Source organism: Anolis sagrei, chromosome 5 (assembly GCF_037176765.1).
Source record: "Anolis sagrei isolate rAnoSag1 chromosome 5, rAnoSag1.mat, whole genome shotgun sequence".
NCBI lineage: Eukaryota > Metazoa > Chordata > Lepidosauria > Squamata > Dactyloidae > Anolis > Anolis sagrei.
Window position 1 is genome coordinate 97,732,655 of NC_090025.1, and position 16,896 is coordinate 97,749,550.

The 16,896-nt window shown below is 40.5% G+C and overlaps 1 protein-coding gene across 3 annotated transcripts in view; it reads right to left on the reverse strand.

Moving 5' to 3' along the window:
* SCUBE1 (signal peptide, CUB domain and EGF like domain containing 1) overlaps positions 1-16,896 on the reverse strand; it is a 282,888-nt gene that overhangs the window by 10,170 nt on the left and 255,822 nt on the right. For all 3 annotated transcript variants that reach the window (XM_067468907.1, XM_067468906.1, XM_067468905.1), the window contains 9 exons: positions 16,746-16,865; positions 16,259-16,351; positions 13,379-13,498; positions 10,809-10,967; positions 7,862-8,068; positions 4,742-4,903; positions 3,008-3,175; positions 1,577-1,738; positions 763-960 (listed from right to left, as the gene is read on the reverse strand). In XM_067468907.1, coding sequence (XP_067325008.1) covers positions 763-960; positions 1,577-1,738; positions 3,008-3,175; positions 4,742-4,903; positions 7,862-8,068; positions 10,809-10,967; positions 13,379-13,498; positions 16,259-16,351; positions 16,746-16,865 — 1,389 coding nt within the window. The remainder of the gene's footprint in view (positions 1-762; positions 961-1,576; positions 1,739-3,007; positions 3,176-4,741; positions 4,904-7,861; positions 8,069-10,808; positions 10,968-13,378; positions 13,499-16,258; positions 16,352-16,745; positions 16,866-16,896) is intronic.

A 16,896-nucleotide genomic window follows, 5' to 3' on the forward strand; every position in this document is an offset into this window, starting at 1 on the left:
TGTTGTTCTTGTGTGCTTTTAAGTCATTTCAAACTTAGGGTGACCTTGAGCGAGGGCTGGGTAAATGACCTTGGAGGGCTGTATCCGGCCCTTGGGCCTTAGTTTGAGGACCCCTGCCATACATCTATTTGAATGTTGGCTGATCTACTTGTACCTTGTGGCCACTTAGGTAAACTTCAAGAACTATAACCAGCCAATTTCCATTTATTTTAATTGTTTTTATCATTTGAGATGTTTTAATGTTGAGAATGTGAATAGTGTAACCTGTTTCTATGTGATTATTTGTATGTTGTTTTCCATTTTGATGTCCATTTTTATACAATAAGTTCACTGACATTATTATGTTTATTATATTGCATTATTATAATTGTTTTTTGCGTTTGTCTGGGCATTGAATGTTTGCCTTTTTGTGTTGTAAACCGCCCTGAATCCCCTCAGGGAGAGTGCGTTCTATAAATAAAGATGATGATGATGATTATTATTATTATTGGTAAGGTAGAATGTGGTAAGAAAAGAGGAAGACCATGTTTCAGATGGATAGACTCAACCAAGGAAGCCATGGCCCTGTGTATGCAAGACTTGAACAGGGTGATGATAGGGTGACGTAGATGTCTCTCATTCATGGGGCTGCCATAGTTGAAGTCGAGTTGGCAGTAGTTGACAACAACAAACAGGGTATAAACAGTAGCATGCTTGGTGCACAGCTGAAAGTCAAAGATGAGCCATGTTAAGAAGAGTAACTGACAGTACAATTTTGCTTACCACTTTTTCTCATTACTAAAACATCTCCACACTCATCTTCGATTGGGAGGAATATCTCAGGTACCACTATAAGAATTCGTCTCTTTGGAGGTGGACTTATATTCCAAATACATTCAACATTGGCTGGGTAATCTCCAGGGTAATTGGGAGACTCAATGTAGCCTGTGTAATCCCCAAGTTCTCCACCACATTGTTGATCTATGGAAAAAAATAGCGAAAAGAGGATAATCGATAGATTGAATAGGTCGTCTCAGTAATTTCAACAGTTCTTGATTTGTAAAATGGGAATATCAATGACTTATATTACTGGGTTAGTTTAAGACTGAAAAGAATAAAGAACGTAAATAACTTGATGAACCAGACTGCTTCAGCAATGATCATCAACAGCAATATAATCACACGAGGCCCCTTACAACGCTGGGGCTCCTCTTCAGGGACAGATCCAGACGAACCCATCACATGATGCAAGTTGTGACCCCCTGAAGTGACGAGGAAACATTGCAAGAAGCTTCCTTTTCAACCAAGGTCTTTTGAGTAGGTCTGTCGGAGCTACCCATGGTTTTTGGCTCCCCCCCCATCTGATGGGGAAAATGGCCACACGGTAATGTGCCCTGCCACACGTTTTCCTGTCTGATCTGACTGTACCCTCTTCTATGAAGTATGATCTATCTCTAAATGCAGACATCTATATATACTGGAGCACACTTGTCAATAGTTCACAATGATTTCCAAATGATTGCAAATATATTGCTAAGTTTCAGTAGTAGAACATGTTCAACTCTATCAGTCATTGAAAAATATGGCTATAACTTACTTTTACAGTGTGTAACATTGGTAGAGCCATCAAAATCTGTACTTGTATTCCCAGGACAGGTAATGCAATAATTCTGACCAAACTCAGGCTGGTAGGTTGCAACAGGACATCTGATACATCGGTGAGTTGTAGAGTTGTAGTAATGGCCAGGAGAACAATGAACTGTAGTAGAAAGGTACAAGCATTTTCAATATATTACTGGTAAAGATAAAAAGAATGGCAGGAAAACGAAACAGCTAAGGATGGAAGAACGCAGAAGTAGCATAGGGCTGTCACCAGGCACAGCAGACACACTACAGGTATGGGCAGATAAAAATTCAAAATATCTAATTACATCCACAGAAAGCTGCTCTACCCATACAGCGGGGGGAAAACATTTAGTCAGATACCAAGAGATGAGAGAGGCCTGTAATTGACATCATAGGTAGACCTCAACTATGAGAGACAACATGAGAAAACACATCCAGAAAATCACATTGTCTGATTTTTAACCAATTTATTTGCAAATTATGGTGGAAAATAGGTATTTGGCCCATAACAAAAATTCATCTCATAGTTGAGGTCTACCTATGATGTGAATTACAGACCTTTCTCATCTTTTTAATTGGGAGAACTTGTACAATTGGTATCTGAATAAATATTTCTCCCTCCCACTGTAGCTATAGAAAGCAACTTGATGTAGAGCAGTGGTTCTCAACCTGGGGTCCCCAGATGTTTTTGGCCTTCAACTCCCAGAAATCCTAATCGCTGGTAAACTGGCTGGGATTTCTGGGAGTTGTAGGCCAAAAACGTCTGGGGACCCCAGGTTGAGAACCACTGATGTAGAGGTAACAACCTCAGCAGAAGCTGAAATTCTTAAGAGCATTGAAAACATTGAAACTGTAGTTTTCCAACTTGCGTGGATTCTGCTTCTACAGGACAGTTGTTGCTAGACACTGTATATTTTATATCTATATACAATAATCTCAGTAAAGTTGCTGCTAGAAAAACAACAAAGATTCTTACACCCCAGTAAATCTCAAAATGATGACTTTATGATGACTGGTCCCAAAAGTTAACTGTGCATCTAGTAATCACCTTCCTTGGTTCTATAATTTGCTGATAGACCTGTGCATTGTATGTTTTTGCCCTGTTTCCCCTTCCACTCCCTCACCCCCTATTGTGCTTCATTATTTATATTTACATTTTAAATGTACTAAACACATCAAGTTCGTATGAAACTTTTATTTCCTGTGCTGGTCTATGACCAAAATAAATGATTTGATTTGAATTTATGATGATAAATTGATGAATTATTGACTTATTAGGTTAAAGGTAAAGGTTTTCCCCTGACATTAAGTCCAGTCGTGTCTGACTCTGGGGGTTGACTTATTGACTTATTAGTAGTCTAATAAAAGGATTCAAGCTGTTTCACCTTGCTTTATGACTTACCCTTTGTTTCACAGTCCTGAAATGACACCGCACCTTCGTATTTGGTCCCCAGTCCTCCACCACATGGAAAACAGAGGGTCCTTCCTGGCTCAGATTGATAGGTGCCGAGTGGACACAATCGACAAGGTTTAAAGCCATCAGAAGAAAAATGTCCAGGAGAACACTGCCCTAAAATGGAAAAGTTCCATTGTGTTATTGAGCTTAACTCTCTGCAGATATTCAAGACATATTATATTGATATTGTCAATACTGATGAATGTAAAGTTTGTCAAATTTCATTCTCAGGTCCATCCGCATAGCCCGCGAATGGAAAAACAAGGATACAGCAACCTTTAATTCTTGGATTAATAAGGCTATGGACATCATGAACATGGATTTGTTAACTCAGAAAATAAGACAAAACAGAGTAATAGCTAATAATACGGATTGGAATAAGTTCATTAACTTTCTTAAAAAAAAATTACAAATATTTTTTTTTTACAAGGGAAGGAATAGAAGAATCCTAAGGGCCACGATATAATGGGTTACAGGATAACCGGCTGAATTAGGATATGATGGGAACGAAGTAACACACATGATCGCTTGAAGATCCTGGAAGTCAAAGGGAATTTATATATATATATATATATATATATATATATGTGTGTGTGTGTGTGTGTGTGTGTGTGTGTCGCACTGTATTATATGGAGGTGGATGGGGGTTATCTGTTTGTTTGGGGCTTTTGTTGTTGTATTTGTTAGGTAAGGAGGTATGTATATTGACAGGAAATATCATATGCGAAGCCATACACATAAAGGTGGTATGGCCTTAATATATACAGAGGGAAACATACGACCCTCAACTGTTGTAGATATTGTTTACTTGTATGTCTGTTTGTTTGTTTGTTTGTCTTGCTTAACTTTCAATAAAAATAACTTAACTTGAAATTTCATTCTCAGGATCTTCAGAATGAAGATAATAGACAAATGGATGCAGGCAGTCCCCCAGTTTCTGTGGATTTGTTTTTAAGTTGAATTTGTATGTAAGTCTGAACAGGTACTTTTTCAGTGTAATTCCAGAGAGAGAGGGAGGGAGAGGGAAAGAGAGCATGCACACTTTGGATAGCATAGGGAAGGGTTAGCACCCCTGTGGTGTTTGTTTTGCTGTCTGTGTCAGGTTTTACCACTCTGTTCAGAGAAAACAATGATTCGTTTTTTGATAAGAGTTAGGATACAGTACTTACTTACACTGCCCTGTGGATAAGTCAAGCCATTTTTGGGTTCTGGAGTATATACAGTGACAATAATGCCCACAAACTTGGCCTGCAATCCATGGAAGCGAACTATGCAGCAATCTAAAACCCAGGGATTTCTATTTGTAGCAGATTTCCGAAGCAAAGCAGCTGATAGGAAGCACTGCCAATGAATCATAGAATCATAGAATCAAAGAGTTGGAAGAGACCTCATGGGCCATCCAGTCCAACCCCCTGCCAAGAAGCAGGAATATTGCATTCAAATCACCCCTGACAGATGGCCATCCAGCCTCTGCTTAAAAGCTTCCAAAGAGGGAGCCTCCACCACACTCCGGGGCAGAGAGTTCCACTGCTGAACGGCTCTCACAGTCAGGAAGTTCTTCCTAATGTTCCTAATGTTCAGATGGAATCTCCTCTGAACAGAAGGATTCCCTCCTCTCTCTTCCTTCACCTCTTATGACTTTCTTTCACTATGTAACTTTTAGAATCAGATTACACTTGCCTCCACATTCTGAGACATTCCGGGCACCGGCTATGCCCTGTCCATCATTGCTTGGGCAAGGTTCACAGGACAGTTGACCTTCCGTGTCTTGGTATGTTCCTGGTGAGCAAGGAATGCACTGATTATGTTCCCCACTGAAATAGGTACCAGTGCTGCAGGTAACTGGGAAAAACAAAAATGCAATCTAGGTTAACGACCTTCCCTCTAGTATTGTAATTTGTATTCAGACAAACAGAGTTCTTTCAAATGTCCCACGATGCTTCCTAATTTAAATATTTGAACCACCTCTTAGACGTCATAAAGTTAGGTTGTTGTATGTTTTTTCGGGCTATATGGCCATGCTCTAGAGGCATTCTCTCCTGATGTTTCATCTGCATCTATGGCAAGCATCCTCAGAGGTAGTGAGGTCTGTTGGATATAGGAAAATTGGTTTATATATCTGTGGAAAGACCAGGGTGGGACAAAGAACTCTTGTCTGCTGGAGCTAGGTGTGAATGTTTCAACTGACCACCTTGATTAGCATCAGTTGAAACATTCACACCTAGCTCCAGCAGACAAGTGTCCTATGTCCCAGCCTGGCCTTTCCACAGATATATAAACCCATTTTCATAGTGTCAACAGACCTCTCTACCTCTGAGGATGCTTGCCATAGATGTAGGTGAAAGGTTAGGAGAGAATGCCTTTAGAACATGGCCATATAGCCGGAAAAAACCTACAACAACCCAGTGATTCCAGCCATGAAAGCCTTTGACAATACATTGTCATAAAGTTATTGTAAATATTGCTGTTGATATTACAAGTGAGCACTGAACTCTCATATTTAAATCTTGATATGGTAGATAGTACACTGAAATATTCTGTTTCCAATATGCTCTTTAATATACAAATGCTGTATCCTGTAGAGTGAATGTAGGTTGACAACACTTTAATTGGTGTGACTCAATGCTATGGAATCCTGGGATTCATAGTTTAGATACAAGGCTGATAAGGTCTTGTAAAACTACACCTCTTAGGATTCCATAACATTGAACTACAGCAGTCAAACTGCATTCATGCTACAGAGTAGATTAATGCTCAATGTCCTCTTGTGTTCTGGCAAGATATTTTCTATCTCTCTACGTCAAGCTTCCATTCTTTACTTCTTCACAAGTAAAACCAACCAAAGAGAAGGCTGAGAGGAGATATGATAGCCATATATAAATATGTGAGAGGAAGTCACAGGGAGGAAGACACACAGTTCAGGTTGATAATAATACAATGGATTGGCAAGAGCAATAAAACAAGCATTTCCTCATTAGGAGAATAACATGTGAATGACTTCTCCATCTAGCCTGTCTTCTGAAGGTACTTTGCATATTATAATAAAATGTGTGCATCCCAGTTTTTAAAAACACTTTAATACAAATAATGCAACATCTGCATGAATAAAAGCTCAATCCTATGAACTATGAAAGTGAGCATCTTTTAATTTATGTCACCTTGTTCATGCCCAGCATATTTTAAAATTTTTAATTATTACTTTTGGCCCAGCCATAGGTTTTTAAATGCGTCGTGTTATTGTTATTGTTTATTGCTTATTTTGCTTATGAGTTTATGTATTGTTTTTGTATTATTGTTTTTATTGTTTATTGTTGTATTGTGGGCTCGGCCTCATGTAAGCCGCACCGAGTCCCTTGGGAAGATGGTAGCGGGGTACAAATAAAGTTTTATTATTATTATTAAAACCGCATTATTATTATTAAAACCGCATTAAAACCGCATTGAGTCGCCTGTTTGGGCTGAAAAATGCGGTATAGAAATAAAGCAAATAAATAAATAAATAAATAAATAAATTATTATTATTTATTTTGCATAATTTGTTCTGCCTTTGTCACGGCAAAGGAAAAAGATATGCAGAATTATGAAGCACTATTCCTGGTCACAGAATATTTGATTTCAGTACCATCTGGATTTTGAGGTCTCAGCAGGCATAGCCTATAGACTTCCCAAGCACAATTTCCCAAAGGTTACACATTCAGAAAAGCTGAAAGTTTAATTCAGCTCCACTTTGTGCTGACAAGGAAAAAAACCACTCATATACACAGCCCTGAGTATTACTATCAACATATTCTAAATATTGCGCGAGGACAGTGGCATGCCATTTTGATGTGAGCTACAACAGAGAGAGGTTTAGACATAAATTCAGTAGAGTTGGATAGGTTTGGTTCCGAAAAACCTAAAAGTTGTAAAAACCTACCAAATTTTGGCTTCCGAAGCAGTTTTGAACCATGCAAGAAAGGTGGGAGGGGCAAATCCGAAATTGAACCACTTGCCTTTTTTTCAGAAAAATTCCATAATGTTCGGATTTCTCCCAAGGTTATTTTATTCCTTCCTTCTTCGGTTTTGCCCTTCTTCTTGTCCCTCTCGCTTGCGAGGGAGAAGAAAAGGGGGGGGGGGGAACTGGAGGAGTTAATTCCTTCCTTCTCCAGTTTTGCCCTTCTTCTTCTACCTCTTGCTCGGCTTGAGCCTTGCAAGGGAGAAGAAGAGGGGGGAAACCCGGAGAAGGAAGGAATTAACTCCTCCAGTTTCTCCCCCTCTTCTTCTCCTTCGCAAGCGAGAGGGACAAGAAGGACAAAACCGGAGAAGGAGGCGCAGTGGGGAAGGCCTACCTGCTGCTGCTTGCATGGCTCCAGAGGCCAGGGAGGTAGGCAGGCATATGGGCCAGGAGGAGCAGCTGCACAAGCGCTCTGAGTCACGGGAAGGCAAGCGGAGCCAAAGGAACACCCCCAAGAAGTGAGGGAACATTGTACTATGATTTCTTTTCTCCACCAATTTAACACAGTTTGTGCAACACAAATAAAATTTCTATAGTGGAGCAACTACTTTCAAAGTAAAGACCACCAAATGAAACAGGAAATAACATTTTCAAACCATTAACAAAATGATTCGGAAGTCTTGGAAGTTTAGAAAAAATTTGAATTTTTTTCCTCTGAAGATCGGAATTGACTTTAGAATTGAACCACCAGTGCCCCCTACATCCAAAACAAGTTTTGAACCTTTTTTTTTTTTGGATCAACCAAGGTTAATATTCAGCGGTGGCCAAAAGAGAATGAATGCTATGAGAACTTATTCAGATCTTACCACATTTTCCATCTTGCTGCACTTGTCCTGTACTGCAGGGTTCGTGTCCTTCAGGGACAACTTTAGCTGCCTTCTGAGCCACTTCATACTCAGTCCCAGAAAACTGAATGTAAAATTGTTGTTTGTTAATAGATTTCCTCAAGGTTTTGATTGCTGTTTGTAGCTTCTGTTCCATCCTTTTCCTCAAACAGTCAAGGTTGCAGGTATCTAATTGGAGAAATGATCAGAAAGAAGGGTGATTCAAATTCAAGATAGACCTTGAATCCTGTTGACTTTGCCAACTGCATTTCTACACTGACGGAGATAGAGGAGTTGAGGTGGATTGCCAGTTCAGGACCATCTGAAGCCTTCACATTTTGAGCCAAAACCCAAGATCTAGGGACAACCTGCTTGTGATATCACTGGAGGCTGGCCTGATTATGTCATTGAGCATGATACATTAAGCACTAGGTGGGTGTGAATCCATTTTGTTTTTGTTTTGAATTTTGGTGCCCCCCCCCTTCTGTTTTCGAGAAGATTCTGAGAATTAGGAGGAGAGCTATTTAGATTCGTAATTCAGAACCCTGAGTTTCATTTCCATTTTGGTGAAAGTGTCATCCACATCTGCAGCAAGGATCCTGGAAAAGGCAAAACTTCCCTCCAGTAACATTACAAGGAAGGCAAGACAAGCCATCAGAGACCTCAACTCAGATCCTGAGATCATCATTCTCCCAGCAGACAAGGGGAATGCCACAGTATTCATGGATACAGAACAATACAAGGAGAAGATCAGAAAACTCCTGGATCCTACTATATACAGAAAACTTAAACAAGACCCAACTTCCAAAATAACCAGGAAAACCAACACTCTGATTAAGAACTCCTCAATCAACTTCGACATACGACAACAGCTATGTAAATCGGAAGCCCTTCCACCTAGGCTTTATGGTCTCCCAAAAATCCATAAGGACTCCACCCCACTCAGACTTATAGTAAGTGCCATTGGATCCCCCATGTACAACTTAGCAAAATTTCTTGCTGCACAGTTACAAAGCCATATTGGGCTCACTACACACTACATCAAGGACTCAGTCAACTTCATAGAAAAAAATCAACAATCCCAAGCTAAATACCAATGACAAACTGATCAGCTTCGATGTGGTGTCTCTATTCACCATGGTCCCGGTAGCAGACACCATGGCACTCATCAACCAGGGTTTCCCAGAAGACATCACAGCTCTGTTTTACCATTGCCTCACCAGCAGCTACTTTCAGTGGGACAATGAATTCTACAAACAGAAAGATGGAGTAGCTATGGGGAGCCCTCTCAGCCCAGTCATAGCGAATTTCTACATGGAACACTTTGAAAAACAAGCCCTGGAAACAGCAACAAAAAAGCCCACTATATGGTTCAGATATGTGGATGACACTTTCACCATTTGGAGCCATGGAGAAGAAGAACTCAACAGGTTCCTGGACCATCTTAACAGCATCTACCCAAACATCCAATTCACCATGGAAAAGGAAAATGAAGGAAGACTGCCTTTTCTAGACGTCCTAGTAATCTGTAAACCAGATCAACAATTGGGTCACACCATTTACAGAAAACCTACACACACGGATAGATATCTACATAAAAACTCAAGTCATCACCCAAGTCAAAAAAGAAGCACCATTAAAGCCTTGGCAGACCCTGCAAAAAGAATCTGCGAAGCCCACCTCCTCCAAGATGAACTGAACCACCTAAACTGGGCTCTACACCTCAGACATCAGAAGAGCCACAAGACCGAGAACAAGCCACGAGAGTAAAGACGAAGATCCACCCAGAGGAAAAGTGTTCTTGTCATACATCAAGGGAACCACTGACCGCATAGGGAAGCTGATGAGGAAACACAACATACAAACTATCTACAGACCCACCAAGAAAATCCAACAAATGCTACGTTCAGCAAAGGACAAGAGGGATCCTCTCGCTTCTGCAGGAGTCTACTGTATACCATGCAGCTGTGGACAAGTCTACATAGGGACCACCAAACGCAGCATCGTCCAAACACAAATCAAGCAACATGAAAGGCACTGCAGACTACTTCAACCAGAGAAGTCAGCCATAGCAGAGCACCTGATGAATCAACCTGGACACAGCATTTTATTTGAGAACACAGAAATGCTGGACCACTCTCACAACCAACATGTCAGATTACACAGAGAAGCCACTGAAATCCACAAGCATGTAGACAATTTCAACAGAAAGAAGGAAACCATGAAAATGAACAAAATCTGGCTACCAGTATTAAAAAACTCTAAAATTAGAACAGCACAACAACAAAAACTAAACAAACAAGGACATCTAATCACCTCTCAACAAAAGATTGCTAATCAAGGTGATCAGTTGAAACATTAACACCTAGCTCCAACAGACAAGAGTCCTTTGTCCCACCCTGGTCATTCCACAGATATTTAAACCTTTTTTCTTAGTTCCAACAGACCTCACAACCTCTGAGGATGCTTGCCATAGATGCAGGCGAAACGTCAGGAGAGAATGCCTCTAGAACATGGCCATATAGCCCGAAAAAACCTACAACAATCCAGTGATTCCAGCCATGAAAGCCTTCGACAGCTTTACTCATGTTCTCTGGACTTTTTCTTATGTTGATGTATAGCTTCCATTTTATTGTTGGAAAATAAAAAGACTTACATCTGTGGGATAATGTTCCAAGGGGGACAAAACTTGTTTTCTATTCTTGGAACAGGATAGTTCATTTTTTTAATCAACAATGTTCCTGTAAGAGGTGTAAAACATTTTTGCAACATACAAGCCCATCCAAATACATAATATACATTTTGCTAACAGATAAATAAATAGTGTGGTGAGTGAGGCATTTGGGGGTGTGTGGTTTGCTCCAGATGTGTAGCAGGCAATCATTCTCATGAGCAACACAAAAGGCAAGAGGAGATGTTTTCCACCAACCTGAGACTTCTTCAGACTTCATCTCCATTTCAAACTCAGCGGTGATGTGTGATACTTCCTTCGATGGTGATTTTCGTCCACGACGTTTTTTCTTAGAGGAGTCACACTTCAAGTTCACAAAGGCTACTGGGCAGTTGTCTGTACAAGGAAATTGGCCTCCTTCACATGACAGGAACAACATGGAAAAGAAATCAATGTGCAAGGTAGCATTGCTGCATTTGTATTAGTTGTATTATCATGAACAAAGGGTAAGGAGAAGCCAACAGAGGCTAATAAGATCTTAATTGCTTATCAGAAATGCCTGCTTAGTTATAAGACAGCATTAAATCAATGTCTTCCTATTAAAATACAAATTTTATCTGATCCCTTTTTCAGCTCCTGAGCTACAACTTTGATATTTATCCCAAGTAGTACACATTACAAAAAATTACTCCGAGCAGAAGCAAAACATAAACTCTTGGGTAGTGAAGCCTTGCTTTTGGAGCCAGATTCCAAATGTAAAGAAAATCTAAGGATGCATCTACATTGTAGAATTAATGCAATCTGACACCACATTAATTGCCATGGCTTTGTGCTGATCATTGACCGTAATAAAGTTTGAATTGAATTGTATTATAATTGCCATGGCTGTGTTATGGAATCAAAGAAGCTGTAGTTTAATGAGGCACCATCCTCTTTGATAGAGAAGGCTAATTTATTTATTTTCTTTTATTTCTGATATTTCTATCCCATTCCTTCTCAACCACCAAAGAGAGACTCAGGACAGCTTACATTTGGCAGCAATTCGATGCCACTACATATAACAGAGAAATATAATAATTAAAACAATAAGTAAAACAGTAAAAAACAGTATTAATAGCCATATCATCATTCCAGTCAATTCCATATCCAATTCCATGTTCGAACTGCTATGTCTGTTGTCCAAAAGCCTGGTCCCAGAACCATGACTTCAATTTCTTCCTAAATAACAGGAGGGACGGAGCTGATCTTACCTTAGTGGAAGCGAGTTCCACAGGCAGGGAGCCACAGCCAAGAAGGCCCTGTCTCTCATCCCCGTCAGACGTATTTGTGACGCTGGTGGGAGCGAGAGCAGGGCCTCCCCGGATGATCTTAAACTATGAGGCGGGACGTAGATGCAGATGCGTTCGGACAAGTAAGCTGGGCCAGAACCGTATAGGGCTTTATAGGTCAAAACCAGCACTTTGAATTGAGCTTGGAAGTGGACTGGCAGCCAGTGGAGCTGGCACAACAAGGGGGTGGTATGCTCCCTGTATGTCACTCCAATTAGCAATCTGGCTGCCACCCGTTGAACCAGTTGTAATTTCTGGGCAGTCTTCAAAAGTAGCCCCATGTAGATTGCGTTGAAGTAATCTATTCGGGATGTAACAAAAGCATGGACCACTGTAGCCAGATAACTCCCAAGCTGCGAACCTGCGTCTTCAGGGGGAGTGTAACCCCATCCAACACAGGCTGTAACACTAATGACATATAAAACTATAGCTCCCAAGATTCCATAGCATTGAACCATGGCAATTAAAGTGGGGTCAAACTGCATTTATTTTACAATATAGATGCAGCTTTAGGGCCTTTCACACAGCCATATAACCCAAAAGATCAAGACAGAAAATCCCACAATATCTGCTTTGAACTGGGTTATGTGAGTCCACACTGCTATATATTCCAGTTCAAAACAGATAATGTGGGATTTTATTCAGCTGTGTGGAAGGGGCGTCAGTGAATAAAGAGGAGACCACATGCATCTGCCCAGGAGTGCAGCCCTCATAATTCTGTGGATGCCAAAGAATTCTCTAATTATAGGGTCTAACAATAAATAAAAATAGAAAAACAGCGAACAATGAAATAAATGAGAGATAGCTTCATTGGAGACAAATTTTCCCCATAATAACTCTTCCAGGAGTGAATATTCTTTTCTAGGGGTAGATTTATCTCACTTCTTTTTGTCTCACCCCCATTCTTAACTATGAGTTGTTTGTATGTCGGATGTTTGTAACTCGGGGACAGCCTATACATGCTTTATTGAAAGGTAGGTACTGGAACGGTTTCTGAGTTGTGTTCTTTTGCTGACTGAAACATGTTGCCTGTTGAACTTTGGAGCTGTCCAAGGTACAAAACAATCTCATATTTGACCACAGACCCTCTCTTTCTCTGTGTGCTTTTTACAGAATGCTCTCCAACTTTTTGTTACTGGCATTCATAGCCAGTCACCAGTTTGCTTCTCCAATGGCCGAACTCAGTATTGAGTCTAATCTTTAGGAAACAAGATTGATAAGAAATAAGCTTGCAGTTTCTCAAGTTACTCCTGACATGAAAACAATGTCATTAAAAAAACAACAACGAGCACTGAGTTGTTTGCGTATGCTTTGACTGCAGTTTAATATATTATTATTGACAATTAACATCACATTTAGGGTCTAAGCTAAGGCTAGGGATAGGTTTTAGTATGTGTTTCCTTGGGTGACAGCTAGCTTTTTTTTGATCAGAGAAAAATCAGCCACAAGTATGTTTGCCCATTTGTGCTTATGTATTGTAACATCCTTTCTTCCACATACCTATAACAGCCTGCTGCTTTCCAATATCCTTTATTTTTTCTTTGCTACGAGGCCTCAAGTGACACTTTGCATCCTTGATTTTAAAACGAGCCTTCTGTTTGATTGGAGGTGCTAGTATGTCTGAAGGGGGAAAAAACCAAACAAACAAGTTATTATCATTGGTGATGTATTTTTCAGGATATTCAAAGACAGATCTGGTTCCTTTTGGTAGAATAAAGAAGAGCAATGCTAACTTCAAACACTTCTTTTCACCACTGTTACAGGTTTTATAATGATTGATAACTGGGAAATAGAGGGAGAAAATGTGGAGGCAATGACAGACTTTGTATTTTTAGGTGCAAAGTTTACTGCAGACTGTTGCAACCCAGTTGCAACCCAGAACAGAAAACTGGACCCTCAGGCAACAATCCACCACGCTTGGCTTCAGGAAAACAATCCTTTTTTATTGATGAAAGATGAATACAAAATAGAGGAAAAAATGCAAAGGTAAAAGGCCACAGTAAAAATCAGCAACAAGAAATGTCCATAAACAAGATCATTAAACCCACAGCTAAACTGCTGAATCCTGGAACCTGTTAGCAAATCACTAACCGTACTTAGGGCAACTAGAAAATCTTCGTGGAACAAGGCTACTTGGATCAGGAGACCTGCAAACGCTGGCACATGAATCTGGAACGATGCCTGGTCTGAAGCTGTATTCAGAGCAGTCATAAAGACAAGGAATCTACTGCGGGACACGCCTGAAGATTTTGTTTGGATTTCCTTCAATCTGGCTGACCTGCGTAAACATTGGGCTTCTCCCCGACTCTGCCAAATCTGCCCTGCCTATCCTCAGAGCCCCCGGTGGCGCAGTGGGTTAAAGCACTGAGCTGCTGAGCTTGTTGATCGAAAGGTCGCAGGTTCGATTTTGGGGAGCGGCATGAGCTTCCGCTGTCAGCCCTAGCTTCTGCCAACCTAGCAGTTCGAAAACATGCAAATGTGAGTAGATCAATAGGTACCGCTCCGGCGGGAAGATAATGGTGCTCCATTCAGTCATGCCGGTCACATGACCTTGGAGGTGTCTACGGACAACGTTGGCTCTTCGGCTTAGAAATGGAGATGAGCACCACACCCCAGAGTCAGACATGACTGGACTTAATGTCAGGGGACTATCTTTACCTTTACCTATCCTCATTAGGCAGGCCAGGTGCCTGATTCTCTGGAGAGCTAAAACTGGGAGGAAAAGGGAGTGAACCATCTCCGCTTGGCCCGGAATGTATGTTCTCATGGGAATTTTGACTTTCGCTTTCCAAGGTTGTAGGATTTTCACGACTCAACCCATCATAATCTAAACTGGCCTCAGAATTCACATGGGCATCAGGAAATACATGAACATCAGGAAATACAACCAGAGAGTCAGATTCAAGTTCACACACAGGCTGAACCCCAACACAGATGCAGACTGGAGTCAGGAAATCAGGAGATGCTTGCTTCTTGTGAGGAGAGCAATGACCAATTTCGATAAAATAGTGAAGAGTAGAGACATCCTACTGGCAACGAAGATCCGCACAGTAAAACCAATGGTATTCCCCGTAGTAACCTATGGATGTGAGAGCTGGACCATAGGGAAGGCTGAGAAAAGGAAGATAAATGCTTTTGAACTGTGGTGCTGGAGGAAGTTCTGAGAGTGCCTTGGATCACCAGAAGATCCAACCAGTCCATACTTCAGGAAATAAAGCCCGACTCCTCATTGGAGGGAAGGATAGTAGAGGCCAAGATGAAGCACTTTGGCCACATCAGGAGAAGACAGGAAAGCTTAGAGAAGACAATGATGCATGGGAAAATGGAAGGAAAAAGGAAGAGGGGCCGACCAAGGGCAAGATGAATGGATGGCATCCTAGAAGTGACTGGCTTGACCTTGAAGGAGCTGGGGGTGGTGACGGCCGACAGGGAGCTCTGGCATGGACTGATCCATGAGGTCACGAAGAGTCGGAAACAAATGAACAACAACAATAACAGGTCTTATAATGTTGAGGTTTTATAATGTTGATCCAGTCCAATTTTTTACAAGAACAACTATTCTTTATGAGGAAATGTGAAGTCGAAAGTACCAGAATGTACTAGGGAAGGCAGGAACATTTGTATAACTGGAAAACATTATAATATATTTTTGATGAACAACAGAAAATACAATGATATGAAAACATGGAAGCATGTTTTAAGAAAAACTCATGTGCAAAACTGGATATCTGAAACAGAATCAGGATGTCAAAACCTGCAAAGAGCAGAAAAGAAGCTTAAGGGAAAGACAAAGATCCCTAATGGTTTATTTATCACATGGGATGAGGTCCTTAGGACTCATAGAAGAGAAAGGATGAGATTGTTAATCATGGTAGGAAGGAAATACAAGGTCCTAGGCACTTCAATGAGCCTCAGAACCAAACAGCTGCATATTTTTCCTGCACATTCTAGAACAGGGGTCCTCAAACTTTTTAAACAGAGGGCCAACTCACAGTTCCTCAAACTGTTGGAGGGCCGGATTATAATTTGTAAAAATATGAATTCCTATGCACACTGCACATATCTTATTTGTAGTGCAAAAAACACTTTAAAATAATATAATAATTAAAATGAAGAACAATTTTAACAAATATAAACTTATTAATATTTCAATTGGAAGTGTGGGCTTGCTTTTGCCTGATAAGATAGGATTGTTGTTGTTGTTGTTGTTGTTGTTGTTGTTGTGTGCTTTCAAGTCGTTTCAGACTTAGGTTGACCCTGAGCGAGGGCCGGGTAAATGACCTTGGAGGGCTGCATCCGGCTCCCGGGCCTGAGTTTGAGGACCCCTGTTTTAGAAGATATACTAGAAATACAATATGAGATGTTAATGAAATTACTTACCTGCACAACTAGGAAGTGTACTATTACGCTTTTGCTGTAACTTGCCCTGCTGTACTGGAACTCCACAGCTTACTGAATAACTATTCTCTGAGTCTGAACAGAATGACAACACCATAAAATATCCAAATTAATTCATTTGTACTTTTCTATGCCAATTCATTTTTTTTATAATAACAAGTCATTTTTGAGAGAAGTCACAGGTAGTTTACTGATATGGAAAATTGTCAGTCAATATGGCACAAAAAAAAGATAAATCATATCGCTCCCCCCAAGAAAACTGCCAATCGCTATCTTGTTTTCACACACAAATAAATAAAAATGTAGGATGGATTTCAGTCAGTAAGATCTATTGCACGTTTATATCAGTTATAGTCTTCTATATATTATAATCTAGAAAAAAACAAGAATTGTGCATGAAGCTACACTAGACAGGAACTTAACTAGATAGAGAAAAAATAAAATAAAAAACATGATGCACAGTACCAACCTGGGACAAAAAGTGTGTTGGATGGACAAGATAAGAAGCAGCTCTCCATTCCTCCTGATTTGCTGCAGACCAGCTGAGCCTTTGGAGCTGGTTTGACATTTGGCAGGCATTTCACCGTCTCTGAGGAAACAAAAATAGGACATCATTTGCT